General features: G+C 44.0%; 1 protein-coding gene across 2 annotated transcripts in view; it reads right to left on the reverse strand.

Annotated features, from left to right (window-relative positions):
- LOC122932195 (serine/threonine-protein kinase pdik1l-B-like) overlaps positions 1-15,796 on the reverse strand; it is a 45,350-nt gene extending 29,554 nt beyond the window's left edge. Inside the window, exons 1-4 of one of the 2 annotated variants that reach the window (XR_006388287.1) lie at positions 15,699-15,796; positions 10,984-11,116; positions 10,602-10,897; positions 6,847-7,634 (exon numbers count right to left, since the gene is read on the reverse strand). Coding sequence is in view for 1 of the 2 variants with exons in the window: in XM_044286473.1 (XP_044142408.1) it covers positions 6,900-7,634; positions 10,602-10,897; positions 10,984-11,080 (1,128 nt within the window). In the remaining variant the exon portion in view is untranslated. Of the gene's footprint in view, positions 1-4,716; positions 7,635-10,601; positions 10,898-10,983; positions 11,117-15,698 lie in introns of those variants that run through there. The other variant, XM_044286473.1, reaches the window with a different exon arrangement.
- Positions 15,797-19,061: the final 3,265 nt, after the last annotated feature.

Below are 19,061 nucleotides of genomic sequence, written 5' to 3' on the forward strand. Positions count from 1 at the left end.
AAGCTGAATATAATAAGAAATCCTGATTATTCTGCATTGTTTCCAGACTATCACACGGATGGCTAACTCTAGATCTATATCTAGATTTTCCAACAAGATGGGGCCACATGCCACACCTCATGGAATTCCCTGGCATGGGTCCATGAACTGTTAACGGAGGAGCGACCTGTAAACAAGTGGTTATGGCCACCATGTTCCCCCACTTGTCCACATGCGATTTTTATCTGTGGGGAAATTTAAAACAAAGTGTATGCTAACAATCCACATCCCCTAGATCAGGGATCAGCAACCTTCGGCACTCCAGGTGTGGTGGAACTACGACTCCCAGCATGCACACTTGCTTGGCTGTTCTCAGAACCCCCATAGAAGTGAATGGAGCATGCTGGAGTTCCAGAGGTTGCTGACCCCAGCCCTAGATGAACTCAAGGAAAACATCACAAACCCCATCCTCAGCATCACTGTTGAAGAGCTGCAAGTAGTATCAGCCAACATAATCCAACGTGCTCACAGATGCATAGACCTGAACGGGGACCACTTTCAGCATCTTTTGTGACTTATAGGTAGTTTAAAAAAAAACAATCCACTTGCTCGTTCATCTTGTCATACTATCGCTGGAGGTGGGTTACTTTTTCTTGGGCCACCATGTAGTATCCAGCCATGCCGAATGTGATAAACTCCGACAGGCTGTTCCTCTACTGGAAAATCCTGACAGAACAGTTTAGCGCTAGTGTGAAACTAGCGTAACATGTCTGCCACATGATCATGTACAAAAATAAAAATTTACAGTCAGAAAATACTAACAAAATACAAAAAAATGTTTTAGTATCCAGCTTTATTAGCAATGAAATATACAACAATATAATTTAAAAGCCCATTAGACCAGTGTTTCAAGTGATCTGTATACAGGGGCCTGCAGAGAAGATACCATCTTACTACATGCCTTCACCACTTTGTTTCTGTAAATGCAGAAGCAAAGCGCTATTTTGTAAGATGCAATGGATGTAGCATTGTGGTACAGTTTGGCCAGTACACTAACTAGCTAAAACAGGAGGGGTGCTGATCATGTATAGTTCTTTTTGTTGAGTATCTGACAAATGACCAATGTTGATGAGAGTCTGTCCTTGACCAAGCTGTTCTATGCGTCAAGAGGGACCAACAAGAAGTGACTGGTAGGGGACCCATGAATTGTCAGAACGGGAGAAGAGGGGGATTGGAAAGGAGATTATGACTTTTTAGATTTTTACACCATTCTGAGCCTGTTTAAATAAAATATTGCCTGAAATAGTAAAGACGTTTGTGTAATTCCTTTTAGTACTTGACCTGTAACAACCTGTATTAAAGGGGTTATCCAACGCTTGGGTTCCCCCCTTACCTGCTCCCCGATACTCAGTGTGTGAGCTTTTGACACACGCGTGTCTTCTGCGCTATTCAAACGGAAAACACAGGCCCTCATTCTAGTGATTTGACCACTTATCCCCTATATGGTGAATAGGGGATAAGTTGTTGTCATGGAACAACCCCTTTAAGGATAAGTCCACAAAAACTCTTTTCATGCAAAACTGCTGCTTTCTGATAACCACCTTCCTTTACTGTTCAGGATATAATGCATGTAGCACTTCAATATATCCCCTAAATGAGTCTGGTGGTCAGGTCCACACTGAATTGTAGAAGTAAAAAATATATGGGATCAGACTGGCGTAAAGTATCACTGGCTTAGTTGCCCGTAGCAACCAATTAGATTCCAGCTTTCATTTTGACAGCTCCTTTGGGAAATGAAAGGTGGAATCGGATTGGTTGCCAGGGATCAGCAACCTCTGGCACTCCAGCTGTTCTGAAACTACAACTCCCAGTATCCTCCTTTCACTTCTGTGGGAGTTACAAGAACAGCCGAGTAAGTTTTCGTGCTGGGAGTTATAGTTTCACAGCAGCTGCAGCTGATCCCTGTTCTAAGCAGTTGTGGAAAAAATACTGCAAAGTAAAAATGCTTTAAAAAATAGTCATGTTAATAGTTTATTTTTAGTTTATTTTTATCTATTAACAAAATGCAAAGTGAATGAAAATAAGAGAAAGGTAATCAAATCAATGTTTGGTGTGATCACCCTCTGCCTTCAAAGCAGCATCAGTTCTTCTAGGTACACTTGTACACAGTTTTTGATGGGACATTCTCCAAAATGTTTGGAACAATCTCAAATCTTCTGTGAATGTAGGCCTGCTCAAATCCTTCTGTCTCTTCATGTAATCCCAGGCAGACTCGATGTTCAGATCGGGGGTCTGTTGGGTCCACTTTCAGGATTTCTTGTTTTTCTTTACGCTGAAGATAGTTCTTCAAGGGGTATTCTGGTTATATGAAGTTATCCCCTATTTACAGTATAGGGGATAACTATTGGGTGCTCTACCACTGGGACCCCCACTGATTTCGAGAACGGGGACCACGTAACTGTGGAGACCCCTGAAATGAACAGATAAGCCAGTCGGGCATGTGCACAGCTGCTCCAAACATTTGAATACATACAAAAGGGCTGTAAACGAAGGCACAAAGGGCAAGCGAAAGAGCTGCTCACCTATATGTATTGCACTTAGGGTGCAACAACCTTGCAGGCAGTGAATTCAATAGGGGAGTGCAGCTCAGAATGCCTGGACATAGGTATAGCAGTAAACTGTAGACACTAGGGGGCTTCAGAGCGGTGAAACCTATGAACTCATAAAATTGGAGACTAGGGCCTAGGACCGTCTCCTCAACTTGAAAGCCCAGAATAAGCAGGGATTTAAATGAAAGAAATACAAGTAATACTGATTCTTTTCCTACAAAACTATATACGAGTAGTCTGCTCAGCTCCTCCTGCTCTGTAACATGCTGTCTACAGCTCAAACACTCTAAACAGTTTTCAAAAATAAATTGAAAATAGCTGGATAACCCCTTCTCAATACCGACCACAGATGAGACCCCAAAATTAATACAGACCCTTAGGCTCCAAAATGAAAATGTTAATTCCCCAAATTAATAGACTTTCATACCCTAAAATTAATACAGAGCTCTAGACAGACCCAAAAATTAACAGACCCCAACATTAATAAAGACCTTCAGATCAAACCCCAAAATGAATACCGATCCTAGATCAGTCCACAAATTCATAGTTCCCACATAAGCCTCAATGTATACAAACCCCAAATCACCTTAAAAATTTGTACAGACCCCTAATCAGTCCCCAAATTCATACAGATCCTGAGCCCTGATCTCAACATCATTGAGTCTGTCTGGGATTACATAAAGAGACAGAAGGACCTGCATAACAAGCCCAACTTTATGCTGGCATGGGAAATGTTGCTGGGGAAATCTTTCATACTGGATAGGTGGGGAAAATGCAATACAACTTTGGTGGTATTTAAATCCTGATAGACTATCGCATGTTATCCCAGAGTATTCCCCCACTCTGTTGGGGAGTCTGTTGAACCCGAGGTACAGTGGCACATATGTGGTTGTACTTTCCTTTGGTTGCCCCACTGTGGTCATGTCTCTCTGACCTGCTATCCAAGTTGATGGATATTCCTCCGATTTGGCTATCTTGGGCATAGAGGTCTCAGAAATTCTGCATCGATATAGGTGGATCGAGATGTTGTTGGGACCAGACCAGTACCCCAGCCAATACCCTTATGTAACATGAGCTCATTTATGATCCAAGCTAGGCTACAAATCTAGGTGCGATGGGGGGCTTGGGGGACAACCACCTATGCAGACACTCTCCTGCAGCAGCACTGTGGCATGCTTTTTTCATCTTTCTTTATAGTAGCCTTAGAGACCAGTTCTGTATCTGTACTGTAATACAGTTTGGGCATGAGTACTTTTATCTCATAACACTCTACAATTGTACAGACTATTACTAGCATTGCTTCATCTGTGCGACACTGGTGAATTCATTGACTATTGTCTACTTAAGGTTCTTTGCAGTGGTGTCTCTGTACAACGTATGGACACCTCGGTTTTTGCTATTGCTTTGTGATGATGGATTGTCAAAAACATCATAAAAATTAAAAGTGCAGTTTAATGTGCCTAGAATTGATGCCGTTTTGAAATCACACCAAATATTCATTGAGGTCTCTTTTGTTCATGCACTTTACTTTGGGTTAATTGATAGCAACACTACTAACACTTGTATTTAGAAAGCGTTCCTGCCTAAAACTGGTGCCCAGAGCTCTGTATCACAACTAGCACCCAGAACAGAGAAGTGACCATCAGAGCTGCAACTGGTTAGTTGTATAAACATGTTCCATCCTTCCCTCCCCCGGGCGCAGCGCAAGTTCGTTCCTTCCCAAATTATAATTATCCTCCAAAAAAACTTCAAATTTTGCTACCCCTTATCCAATTTCTCTAGCACGGGCTCTTTTAAGCAGCATTAGGTTCTCTCAGGAGTTCTGTTTGTCATGCAGAGAGAAGCTGTTATCTCAGTACAAAGTCTGTGTCGTCACGCTCGAGTATGAACAGGAAAAAGGGCGTTACTCCGCCAATTTTGAAACTTATATTTTGTACTTAAAAAAAAAAAAAAGCTACACTCAACTGTCAAGTAGATCCGAAAGAAGGAGAGGAGTTACATAACTCAAAACGGCTTACTAGCGACCAAGATAACAGCAAGGAGACAAGGTTTCTTTTCACAATTTATTAACAGAAAAAAAAAAAAAAAAATTACAATAAATTATGTTTTTTCCCTTCAAGGTTTCAAAATAATTTTCATTGTCTAAACAATAAAAAACATAGAAAAATACAACGCTGATGAATCAAATGTGTAAAACAACAACGTAAACCCAGAATGTGAGAATATTTTTCGATCATCTGGGAGGTAGGGTGTCATTTTTTTCTCATGCAAACCAGTGCTTTTTTGGGGTTGGGGGGGGGGGAGGGGCAATGACCTTTGAGGACCTGTGGTGGAACAAGGTGGAACAATGACTATTCGGTAGTATGCTTCAAAACATATTAGTTACATGTTTTTTTTACTTTACAATGCAATAAAAGAAAAACCTTCAAGGTTTCTGTCTCTGCTGTAACACAGGGCCCTGCACACCACATAAGGATTAAAGGGGTTTTCTGAGATTTTTATCCTCGTGATACAAGTCATCAGTATCTGATTGGTGGGGGTCCAACACCCGAGACACCCGCTGATCAGTGGTTTGAGAAGGTCGCGGTACTCCTGCGAGAGCGCCGTGGCCTTCTTCTCTGCTTTTCCTAGGCCAGTGACGAGACGTTCATGTGTCACGTGGCCTAGTACCAGTCCAGACTTATTCAAGTGAATGGGACTGAGCACGAATGTACGTCATCGTGCTTGGTAAGCTCACAGGAGCGCCGCTGCCTTCTCAAACAGCTTATCGGCAGGGGTTCAGGGTGTCGGACCACCGATCAGATCAGATACTGATGACCTATCCAGAGGAAACGTCATCAGTAAGAAAATCTCAGAAAAGCCTTTTAAGTCAACAAGTTGTCAGACTGCCACCAAGCCGATTCAAAGACAGAAGGAAAGTCGCCTGTGACAATGAACATGTGCGGCCTGCATTAATAAATACACATTCAGAGTGATTCATGCAATCTCACGCTCCACTCACACAGCAGCAGCTAGTCACATACATTCTTTGGGAGCTCAGCTGTCCCAATGGAATGTCCAATGGTAAAATTAAACTCTGCTCTCTTTTCCTCATGTTGGTAATAAGGAAGGTCAACTACCCAATATTTAGCAAGCACTTAAACCAAGACATTAGTGGGGTTCCCCATCAACAAAAGTTTTTTTTTCCCCATGAACCTAACTATAGTCCACATGCCCAATTACAGCATGTGGATCTCAGAGGGGGTCCACGCTCATGACACCCCCACTAATGAGACATGACTGAGAGCTGCCCTGTGAGCGGTTCCTATTGTGTAGAAAACTCTGTAAGGATAGCCATTAATTTTACTGGTGGCCTAATAATATTACATTTGTCGTGTTGAAGTTGCTGCAGTGGAAATGCCTGGTTAGCCATGGAGACATCTGGGGCAACCTCTTTAAAAATAAAGGGATACCCTCAATGGTTGAGATTCTAGTAACACCAGTCATTCATAGAGGACCTGTTACCCTTTTTTCTTTTATCTTAAAGGGGAAATCCCAGTCAGAATTATGTAGCCATCGGATAGATGATAAATCCTAGATAGGTAGACTTTAAATGCAGTGGCAGGGTGCATACCTGACCAACAATCCATTCAAACTCCAAGCCACGGAGTCATGCGGCTGGGTGAAATGAGGTCCTCTGTTTTAGAGATCAGTAAGGGTCCCAGTGGTTGGACCCCGACCAAATCTAGCATTTATCTCTCATAATTCATGGGAGTCTGCTGACCTGGCAGCTGGAGTTTTCCTGTGGTAACTTTTTAAGGGGTTGTCTGGGATTTTGATACTGAAGGCCTAGCTGCACAGCACTATACGCTGAACAGTGGCTGCACTTGGTACTGCAGTTCAGGCCTATTCACTTGAATGAGACTGAGCTGTGCATAGGCCATGAGACCAATGTATGTGACATCGCTGGCCTCTTCTAACAGCTGATTGGGCGAGTATGCCAGAAGCTGGATCCCCACTGGTCTGATATGGATGACCTATCCAGAGGATAGGCCATCAATATCAAAATCCTGCAACAACAAAAAAACTAAAAGCCTTTAAGTACTGTATATTACATGGTTTCTTTAAGTTCTTGCAAACAGAAATTTGTCATTTGCTCATTAAGGCAGGACGCAAAGAGGTAAAACAAGAGTGAGTCAAATAACATTACAACTGTTATCGCTCTACAGGTACAAGGACTGTATTAGGGTCATTATGCCTGCAATGCAATTAAACATACCTAGAAATTTACATCCATTTCAAAATGCCTCGCAAACTCCAGATTGGAACATTTCACGTTTCCCATGTATAGTCTCTGAAAGCAATCTGAATCAGGCGAAGTTCAAGCTGAAAGGCATCTGGGCGCTCCTGAGGGTTCGCGGACAGCATCTGTTGAAGCAGCTGTTTCATGCGTCGATTCATTGACTTTTTCTTTAAAGGAAGAGGGAGTTCCATTTTAGGGTTTTCCAGCAATGCCTCTCCAACAGGAACCACTTGAGCGCCCCTCTGCACGTAGCCACCAAGAAGTATTTTCTTGGTGTGAGTGTCCAAGATAGTTATACGCTCCAGCATGGCCCATAGGATAATGCCAAGCGCAAAAATGTCTGCTTTTGCTGTGTAATGACCCTCCCACACCTCAGGGGCCATGTAGAAATCCGTTCCACAAGCTGTAGATAAAAAGCTCTTGTTGACACTTGCTGGTTCTTCTGGATTCAGCCCTGAACTGGAGCATACTTTGCTTAACCCAAAATCAGCTACTTTCAAAGTGGGTTCATCCATGCCATCACGAGCTTTGCACACTAGAATGTTGTCAGGTTTCAGATCACGGTGTATTATCTGGTTCTTGTGCAGGAATGCAAGAGCGCTGCTTAGCTGAAGCATAAAGCTGGTGTTGGTGCGACGACTCGGCCTTCGGGTTAAAATGTATTCATTCATATCACCTCCATCACAGAAGTCCATGACAAACCAAAGACAGTAAGTGCTGCGGGGGTCAAACGCAATTTCGCCTTTCAAAGATGTTTCCACCAACTAAAAAAAATTGAATTGAGAAATGAGGAAAACTAGGAAGATTACCAGTAACCCAACTGACATTTTCATCAGACATAATGCTTAAAGGGGTTGGTCACTTTCTGGTTACTGTTAGGCTACTTTCACACCTGCGTTCAGGTGTCCGCTCGTGAGCTCCGTTTGAAGGGGCTCACAAGCGGCCCTGAACGCAGCCGTCTGGCCCTAATGCATTCTCAGTGGAGGCGGATCCACTGAGAATGCATCCGCCTGCCAGCGCTCAGCCTCCGCTTCGCTCAGTGAGCCGACACCTGAACGCTGCAAGCAGCGTTCGGGTGTCCGCCTGGTCGTGCGGAGGCGAGCGGATCCGTTCCGACTTATAATGGAAGTCAATGGGGACGGATCCGCTTGAAGATGACACCATATGGCTCAATCTTCAAGCGGATCCGTCCCCCATTGACTTTCAATGTAAAGTCTGAACGGATCCGCTCAGGCTACTTTCACACTTAGAAATTTTTCTAAGTTATAATGCAGACGGATCCGTTCTGAACAGAGCCACCGTCTGCATTAATATGAGCGGATCCGTTCAGAACGGATCCGCTCGAACGCTAGTGTGAAAGTAGCCTTAAAGAGCCTCTGTCAGCATAATCAACCCTATTAAAGCTGGCATAAGCCATGTCCCCTTGTTGAGCAGATCATTTGTGTTGTACATAAGATGGCTGCGTGTGTGTGTGTGTGTGTCATGTGGCTGCGTGTGTGTGTGTGTCATGTGGCTGCGTGTGTGTGTGTGTGTGTGTCATGTGGCTGCGTGTGTGTGTGTGTGTCATGTGGCTGCGTGTGTGTGTGTGTGTGTGTGTCATGTGGCTGCGTGTGTGTGTGTGTGTGTCATGTGGCTGCGTGTGTGTGTGTGTGTGTGTGTGTGTGTCATGTGGCTGCGTGTGTGTGTGTGTGTGTCATGTGGCTGCGTGTGTGTGTGTGTGTGTCATGTGGCTGCGTGTGTGTGTGTGTGTGTGTCATGTGGCTGCGTGTGTGTGTGTGTGTGTGTGTCATGTGGCTGCGTGTGTCATGTGGCTGCGTGTGTGTGTGTGTCATGTGGCTGCGTGTGTGTGTGTGTGTGTCATGTGGCTGCGTGTGTGTGTGTGTGTGTGTCATGTGGCTGCGTGTGTGTGTGTGTGTGTGTCATGTGGCTGCGTGTGGTGTGTGTGTGTGTGTGTGTGTGTCATGTGGCTGCGTGTGTGTGTGTGTGTGTCATGTGGCTGCGTGTGTGTGTGTGTGTGTGTGTCATGTGGCTGCGTGTGTGTGTGTGTGTGTGTGTGTCATGTGGCTGCGTGTGTGTGTGTGTGTGTGTGTGTGTCATGTGGCTGCGTGTGTGTGTGTGTGTGTGTGTGTCATGTGGCTGCGTGTGTGTGCGCGTGTGTGTGTGTGTGTCATGTGGCTGCGTGTGTGCGTGTGTGTGCGTGTGTGTGCGCGTGTGTGTGTGTGTGTGTCATGTGACCAGACATCACTTTGCCTCAAACTCACTGCATCTATATTAAACTCCCCAAAGTGCAAGATGGCAGATTCAGTGTATTTGAATGGAGAAGACTGAATTATTTGCCTGGTCACAGGACCCCCCCCAATCAGCAGAAATTGTATGGACAGGACCACTGTTTGGACAGCATAAAAGACTCGGCCAATACAGGGCATATCTTATGGCGCAGAGTATCAAGGCAATATTAGAAAGTGCCATAAAGTCATCTTACATACACATCGGTCAACAGGAACCAGACAGTGGCTGACCCCTTTAAATGTGATGTTGGATAGAATTAATGTATGACTCCAAATATGCACATGAATGTATCTGGTTTGCATAAAAATGAGAAACGTATTATTATACTCTCAAAATATTGGGCTTTCCCTCCTTTTAATGGTGAGCGCGTACTTTTAAATCTCACCACAGACAATACCAAGAACTTATCAACTGCAGGATGACAATATGATTTTCTATTAAACGAAATACAAAAATTAGAATATATCAAGCACTACAATCCTGAATTCTGGCTTTAAAACATTTCAAAACGGTGCTTTTCCATTTCACACATTGATGACTAGGACATCAGATCCTCGGGGTCCGACTCCTGGCACTCCCACCGATCAGTCCTCAATGATTACTTTCAGGCTGTCTGTATAGTAGTTGCAGTGCATTCACTTGAGCTGTAATTAGCCAGCACCACTGCTACATGAAACCAGAACACCCCTTTAAGCTTCTCCCACCCCTTTTTGAAACATGGCCACGTTAGCCATTTTAAAGAAGCGTATGCCATATTTATGAAATAAGTCACACAAATATCGCAATCCACACTTAGGTGGGGGTGGCATAAAACCTGGAGTAACACCTTCAGACATATTTAAAGGGGTTCTGCAGTTTGTTCAAACTGATGATCTATCCTGAGGATAGATCATCAGCATCTGATCAGTGGGGGTCCAACACCCGGGACCCCCACCGATCAGCTGTTTGAGAAGGCAGCAGCGCCGCGGCCTTTCTACTGTTTACCGCTGGCCCAATGGCGTCACAACTAGTATCAGCTGGCCTGGGCTAAGCTCCATTCAAGTGAACAGAGCTTAGCCCCGCCCAGGCCAGTGATACTAGTCGTGACGTCACTGGGCCTGCGGTAAACAGTGAGAAGGCCGCGGCACTACTGCCAGCGCCGCTGCCTGCTCAAACAGCTGATCTGCGGTGGTCCCTAGTGTCAGACCCCCGCCGATCAGATGCCGATGATCTATCCAGAGGATAGATCATCAGTTTAAACAAACTGCAGAACCCCTTTAAAGATGCACGTTAGATAAATTTGGCGCAAATAGAGCCATATTCTGAGACTTTTTGATGCCAGAATTCTGGAGTGAGGGCCTTCCTAAATTCCCCTTTTCATGTCCAGCCTTGCAGGAGAACACAGCGGTCAAACCAAATAACATTTTTATCACACTCTTCATTACCACATGCCTCCTCCTCACCGGTAGATACAGTCCAGAGCTGGATCCATGTAGCATGCGTTGTACTGTGCCATCTCTCTGTAAGACACACTCCTCCAGGTGGATTACATTAGGGTGTTGACCCTGGATACTGCTTAGTGCCCAAAATTCACGCAAAGCTAATTCAACATTTTCTGGCGCCTGGCAGCGAATCTTTTTTACTGCCACACGTTGACAGGTTCGGCGAACCAGTGCCTCATATACCACTCCATAGCTGCCTCGGCCCACTTCCTTAATTAGATCATACTTGGGCTGGCTGGTGACCATCTTTAGGTTCACTACGGAAGGAGAAAATGCCATCAAATCAGAAGCTTCACAAATATGCAGCATAAAATAAGACATTGAAAATTGATCCATACGGTACCTTTCTTCATGCCTTCGTTTGAATATGCTCTTAAATCGCATACATTGTCATCATGAATTTTCAGAATCACACCACTGCGCCAAATGGAAGTTTGCATTGCGGAAAAAAGTCTACTGCTGCAGCCGCGCAATACCTGAAAGAGAGATCACAGTATTCTTTATAATGGGGTGGGCCCACTATTTACTGGGGTCACTAGACATGAGCAAATTTCCGCTTATGAAATTTGTTCACACTTTGTTTGTTGGTAAAAGGTTACCACGGACCATAATGCAATTCTATGATGGAATGCATAACGGAATGCCTTTAGAGGCAGTTATTCATTCCATCATAATAGAAGTCTATGCAGGGCTCCAGACTAAAAAAACATCAAGGAGCCATTGGCTCCTAACCTGAAAAATCGCCAAATTTAAAATACATATAATTACAGTATAATAATAATAACAAAATAAAAAACACACGTCTTACCTAGGGGTGTCACCATACCAAAATTCTGACTTGATTTCGATACCATAAAAAAGTATTGCAATACGTTATACCACGTGAAAAAAATAAAACACCAAAAAAGCCCTGTGCACTCCACATTTTATGGAACATCTGGACTAGGGCTGAAACGATTCTTCGAATAATTCTATTAAATCGAGTCAAAAAAATCCTCGATGCAGTTTCCCTGCATCGAGGAATCATTTACATCACGTGATCACGGAGCAGGAGTGAAATTAAGCGTCTCACTCACCGCTTCGTGTCCTCCGGCGTTCAAAGAGGTGGCACCGCCCTTCAGGCAGGACTTTGTGTAATGCGCAGTTGCGCACATACATCGTCAGCACGCTGGCTAACGATGCGTCTGTGACATCACATAAGGTCCCAGTGCATGCTGGGATGAAGACGGTCTCCATGTGTCTGCGGCTGCGCCCTCCTCACTAGTGCCAGTGCCATTAGGTAATTTAAGTTAACAGCGCTAGAGACACGCCAGGGGAGGGGGGAATCGGGGGCACTCACTGTAAATTGATATTGAAAGGCAGATGGAGAGGGGTTAATGGAAGCACCACCTTGGCATGTATAAAGTTATTGGTTTAGAGAGGGGTTAATGAAGGCACCTCCAAGGTGCTTCCATTAACCCCTCCAAACCAATAACTTTATACATGCCCATTGCCAAGGTGCTTCCATTAACCCCTCCAAACCAATAACTTTATACATGCCCATTGCCAAGGTGCTTCCATTAACCCCTCCAAACCAATAACTTTATACATGCCCATTGCCAAGGTGCTTCCATTAACCCCTCCAAACCAATAACTTTATACATGCCCATTGCCAAGGTGCTTCCATTAACCCCTCCAAACCAATAACTTTATACATGCCCATTGCCAAGGTGCTTCCATTAACCCCTCCAAACCAATAACTTTATACAAGTTATTGGTTTGGAGGGGTTAATGGAAGCACCTTGGCATTGGGCATGTATAAAGTTATTGGTTTGGAGGGGTTAATGGAAGCACCTTGGCAATGGGCATGTATAAAGTTACTAACCCCTCCAAACCAATAACTTTAAACATGCCCATTGTCAAGGTGCTTCCATTAACCCCTCCAAAGTAAACCATTGGAGGGGTTAATGGAAGCACCTTGGCAATGGGCATGTATAAAGTTATTAACCCCTTCAAACCAATAACTTTATACATGCCCATTGCCAAGGTGCTTCCATTAACCCCTCCAAAGTAAACCAATAACTTTATACAGCCAAGCCAACATGTGTGTGCAATTATTTGCTATACCATACCACCACTGTAAGAAATAAAAATATTGTTTTTATAAAGAAAAACGTAATTACGTACGTTATTTTAAGAAGGTTTTCTTATTAGATTACTCGATGAATCGAGAAATATAATCGATAGAATACTCGATTACTAAAATATTCGTTTACTGCAGCCCTAATCTGGACCATAATAGAACAGTCCTAACCTAATTTTTGTCGGGACAAGGTGACAAAAAAATTGCACTTTTTTCTTCTGTTACGGCGTTCACCGCATAGGAGATATTTTTTTATATTTTAATAGTTTGCACGTTTTCGAGCGTGGCGATATGTCTTTTTTTTATTGTTTGTATATTTTATATGTAAAATTGGGCAAGGGAGTGATTTAATTGATATTTTGGTGTTTCGTTTTTTTTTTACTTTTTATTTAATACCCAGGTTCTAGCCCCTAAGGGGGATCTTTCATCCCTTGTCCTATTCACCCTGATAGATCTCTATTAGGGTGAATAGGACTTCACTCTCTCCCTGCTGCACTGTGCTCTGTACACACAACAGGGAGCTGACTATGGCAGCCAGGGTTTCAGTAGCGTCCTGGCTCCCATGGTAACCGATCAGAGCCCCAGGATTACACTGCTGGGGCTCCGATCAGAAGCTGGTACTACCACCAATGATAATACTTGGGGGATGGGGGGCGCACTGCACCACCAATGATAATACTTGGGGGATAAGGGTTGGGGGCACACTGCCCCACCAATGATTATAATACTTTGGGGGGGGCGCACTGCGCAGCCAATGATTCTGATTTATAATACTGGGGTTGGGGGGGTGCGGCACCTGAGGGGTAATAGCGGCGGATTGCAGCGCGCAGTCATAGAGGCTGGTTGCGGGGAGATATGTCCGGCACCCGCAGCCTGCATTTGTATTAAGCATAAACGATATTCATTGGTGGCGCAGTGGCCATAGCCCCTCCCCTCCTCTCAGCCCATTGGTGGCAGCAGCAGTCTCCACTGTGTTGTTGAGAACATGGCACGCGCTGAGAGCAGCGTGTGCCATATCAGTTTGTGAAAGCGGCAGAGCAGGGGCGGGTCTAGGTGCAAATGGCGACAAGACTACAAAGTTTTGTCGCCATTTAGCAATTCTAGGTTCTATTTCGTTATGCAGGGGAGTCCTCTCCTGAATAACGGAAACGGGACGGATCCGTTTTGCAGCCCATAGACTTCTATTATGATGGAATGAATAACTGCCTCTAAAGGCATTCCGTTATAGAGTTGTGTTATAGTCCGTGGTAGCGGAATCCATAACGCAGTTCACCTTTTACCAGTTCATCTCTAGTGGTCACCTTGTACCCTTAGGGCTCTTGCACACAACTGTATCCATTTTCGCAGTCAAAAAATTGCAGCTCTCCAAAACCCAGATACCAGTCGAGAGCCGCCATTTTTTTTCTCCTGCAGAATTGTCCTATCCTTGTCCACAATATGGACAAGAATAGGACATATTCTATTTTATTTGTGGGGCCGTGGAATGGACTTACACAGTGCTGTCCGCATCTTTTATGGCCCCATTGAGATGAAAGGGTTTGCATCTGAGCCGCAAAAAATTTGGATCAGATGCGGACCAAAACTACAGTTGTGTGCATGAGCCATACAGTAAGTGGAGCATTTCACACTCAAAACCTGCACCATTCTTGTCCATTTCCTGTACAAGGCTCATTCATTCAATGCACAAGTCTGGGGAAAAAAAACCCAGACACCATACAGATGTGCTGTACAGGAATGGGAACAGCCATCTGAAGCCAGCCTAAGGCCCCTTTCAGGCGAGCGGGGGTCACGCTGCGGACTCGCAGCATAGCTCCCGTCCTGAACTTCCAGCACTGCCGGAGTCACATAGCATTACATGGATTTATGATGCTATGTAACCCTTAGAGGTCTGGAATGTACTGGATAACACTGACATAATGCTTTCGGTGTTATCCAATACATTCCAGAACTGTAAGGGTTACATAGCACCATAAATCAATATAAAATATGCGACCGCAGCAGTGCTGGAAGTTCAGGACGGGTGCTGTGCTGCCTGAAAGGGGCCTACGGGCCCTATTACACCCAATCACTTTCAGGCCAGTTATTGAGCCTTCATAGGAACGCCCGTTCCCGAAAACTGAACGTATAATCTTGCAGCCGATGACCAAGCGAAGGCATGCCCCGATAATCGACAGTACTGAACGAGGGAGAAATGACTGTGCTAGTGATCATTCCTCCCTCACGTACTTTGCAATAGACAGGTTTACTGCCCATCGGTACCTGTCCTGCCCAAATATCAAGCAGTCTAATAGGCTCATATTTATTTTTATAGTGCCACCATATTCCGCAGCGCATCATTGCTTCATCTTATAATGGAAGTCATGACCGCTTCATACTGGCAATGGCTTTACTAAGGGTCGGTTGGATTTCTGATCATTTTGACATCAAGGCCAACGCCATAGTCTACAACGTAACCCCCAGCAAGTGCCTGGCAGGAGCAGAATGAGGGCGAGAGTCACACCATTTCTTTATACATCACCATCATATCCATCTATGTGTGCTATATACACCTGACAGAACGTACAATTGTACCCCAGACGTCTTCAGGTGCCTGATAACTATTTCATGTAAATGTCCATGGTGTTTCTCTAGAAGGCTGCGGGCCTATGTAAGCAGACAGCTACCTACTGGCCTGTACCTACTAAAAGCCTTGCCCAACCCTGGGCTGGCACCGATTTCTATATCCGCTATTGTGCTCTTACACAGCATCCATAGTGGATGTGCCCATCTTATTGTTACAGGCTTCACCACACACACACAGAGAGCAGATCGCCTCCCTCACTGCATCTACACAAACGTCTACAACGTAAACAAGGCCGTAAGACCAAGTGTCCAGAGCACGTAGCCGCAACGTAACCCGAGGGCAATGAAAAACAAGACATTTCCTTCGCTCTCACCTCAGCTTTCCTCTCCTGTGGCCGCCGCCATTTTGCTTCGCTCGCTCCCACAAGCGCGCACACGAGGTATGACGACACACAATGAAAACCCGCGCATGAGCCAGTGCACGGTCAGAGGGGCGGGGCCTGGGCAGTGACGTACCATGCGCGCACACGGTGCAGTACAAAGAAGGCTGAGGGCCGGGCAGAGTCAAGCGCCTGTCTGTCTGTCATTATTTTATACATGGGTTCAGTCTATGCGTTCTGACTTTACACAGTCTTTTTCTATAACTCCCGCTGGATAATGATTGTCTGCGTTTCCTTGGGAAAGAAACAAAGGCAGTGAGATTTATCAATACTGGTGTAAAGGAAAACTGGCTTAGTTGCCCCTAGCAACCTATCAGATTTCACCTTTTATTTTCCAAAGGAACTCTGAAAATGAAAGGTGGAATTCAATTGGTTGCTATGGGCAACTAAGCCAGTTGTCTTCTCTAGCAATTTTGATAAATCTCCCCCAGTAAGTGAGGACTGATGTTTGCGTGGCTTGTAGTTTCAGATTATATTTTTATGGACAAATTGGAAAACAGGTTATTGTCACACCTAACTGTTTTTTGCCCCCCTTCCCCACCCCCACATCTGCAAAATATTGTTGCAGGGCATTTTAAAAGTCACAAAAGGCCTCTTGTGACTTTTTTTTAAACTTACAACATTTCTATTTTCGGGTATTGAGATCCATCATAGGGTCTCAATAATCCATATGCATCAGTATAGAGTTGGTCTCCCTTATGGCACCTAAAAGCAGCTTCTACGCCTCTGGTAAGGCTTTCTACTAGATTTTGGAGTGTGCCTAGGTGAATTTTTGTCCATTCATTCAGAAGAGCATTTGTGAGGTCAGACTGAGTTCTAGTTCATTCCAAAGGTGTTTTATGTTTTTTTTCCACACCAAACTCATCCAACCATGTCTTTTTGGACATTTTTCTGTGCATTGGGACATAAGGTAGTCATTCTGGGACAGAAAATAACTTTCCCCACACTGTTCTGACATAGTAGGAAGCATACAAATGTCCAAAAAGGCTTGGTATGCAGAGCCATTAAGAATTCCCTTATCTGGAAATATAGGGTCTATGCTAAACCCCGAAAAACAGTTTCATAGCATTATCCCTCCTCCACCAAACATTCGAGTTGGCCCAAGGCAGTCAGGAACGTAACGTTCTTCATCAAACCTTCATCGTCCATCAGACTGACAGGGAAGCGTTATTCGTCCCTCCACAGAACACAGTTCTGCTCCAGAGTTCATTGGCGCTATTCTTTACACCATTCCAACCAATCAGCTGCTCAAAAACCCATGCCATGAAGCTCCCGGGCACACAGTTTTTGTGCTGATGTTAGTGCCCAGGGGGGAGTTTTGGAGCCTGGCAGTTATTGGGGCTCGTTTATCTTTTACTCCCCTTTTGCGCTAGCTTTGCTGTGGGAAGAAGCACATCATTTATTACTAGGTATGTGCCTCGTCATTAACCCCTTAAGGACCAGGCCATTTGTTTCAAATCTGACGTGTCACTTTATGTGGTGAAAACTTTAAAACGCTTTTACTTATCCAGGCCATTCTGAGATTGTTTTCTCATCACATATTGTACTTCATGACAGTGGTAAAATTGAGTAGAAATTTTTTAATTTTAATTTAAAAAAATAAAAAATTTACCCAAAATTTTGAAAAATTAGCAAATTTCCCCAAAATTTTTTCTCTACCATGCAACAAATTTTTTTTTTCGTCTGCTACTGTGCAAAAACAATTTTTCCTATTCTAAATTGAGTGTGCGGATTACAAATCCGAAGTCCGAATTGTTGTAACACGTCATGAAATGTTGCTATGCATAAGTATGCATAAATGAATTAGGCACTTGGAAAGCATTGAATAATTTTTAACAGAACGAGTTTTACTCCAATAATTACCTGATCTACAGCAAAGTTTGCGTAGTAAACAGTGTATGAAAATTTTATGGAATAACAAAATTTCTAAAAGTCTCGTTTTTCAATTTAAAAGTCTTACTTCAGCAAGGCCCAGTACTGTTAAAAGTTCTTCAGGCATCTGCTTTTGCGTTTGTGAACGGTCATATTTTCCCATTGCAAAACCCAGCAGTAGTCCCCCATCATGTTGGGATTCCAGCGGCTTTGATACCTGTTCTCCATTGTAGAAATATCTTTATGGAACCGCTCTCCATGTTTGTCACATGTCCCAAATTGGGTGGGAAAAAGTCAAGATGGAAACTTAAGAAATGCACTTTCAATGACATTCGGCAGCCAAGTTGTTCATATGCTGTAAGCATGTTGTCTACTAATTCAGCATAGTTTGCAGCTCGTCTGTTCCCAAGGAAGTTCTGCACTACTAGTACAAATGCATCCCAAGCTGCAAGTTCCAGAGGGTTGAGTTTTGTTCTGAATGTGTCATCATGTATTAGTTTGATTTCGGGGCCAATAAAAATTCTGGCCTTTATTTTAGCATCAGTTTTCAGTGAGCTATACTTCTCCTTCAAATACTGGAAACAATTTCCATCACGATCAAGTGCAATTACAACATTTTTCATTAAACCAAGTTTAATGTGAAGTGGTGGAAGATAAACTTGAAGTGGATCGACCAGTGATTTGTGTTGTACATTTGTCTCATTTTGTAATGATTGTTGTCATCACGACTGTTCCATAGGCACAAGAAACACATATGCTTTGTGTACCCTAACTGTAGGCCAAGCAGCAGTGCTACCACTTTCAGGTCAGCACACATTTTCCATTTATGTTCTGAGTATTTGATCATTTTCTAAATTAACTCCATAGAAGCGTGGGTCTCTTTCATTCCAACCGCATGAGCCAATGGAACAGATGGTTTTTCGTTACCATTGTGCAACAAGACAGCTTTCAAACTTGTTTTGCTAGAGTCTATGAATAGCCTCCATTCATCGGGAACATGTGTACTATTAACTCCATCATAAGACCATTTACATCAGTACAGAAACAGACATCGCTTCCCATTGCATAGTATGCACCTAACTTGGTGTGTCGATGATGAAAGTGTAAAGTTGTGGTGCCTCGTTGTAGCAAATTCCATTCTAGAAGCTAGCAGTTCTGACTTTTCTTTAGATAATGACAGATCTCGTACCAGACCATCTAAATCTGATTGGCTCAGCAAGTGCGGCTGACCCTCCAGTTGTTCTGGATCAGGAAATACATTGTGACAGGATCAGAACCGTCTGTTTCAATTGGCGTTCCTGCTGTGGGAGGGGCAGGCACTGGATTCTCTACATCATGTTGTACTGGTTTAAGAGCAGGCTCACAGTCAGGATACACAATTTGTGACTTGTTTCTCTTTGAATATCCGGCAATTTTAGTCATGCA

The sequence above is a fragment of the Bufo gargarizans genome, chromosome 3, assembly GCF_014858855.1.
Source record: "Bufo gargarizans isolate SCDJY-AF-19 chromosome 3, ASM1485885v1, whole genome shotgun sequence".
Taxonomy (NCBI): Eukaryota; Metazoa; Chordata; class Amphibia; order Anura; family Bufonidae; genus Bufo; species Bufo gargarizans.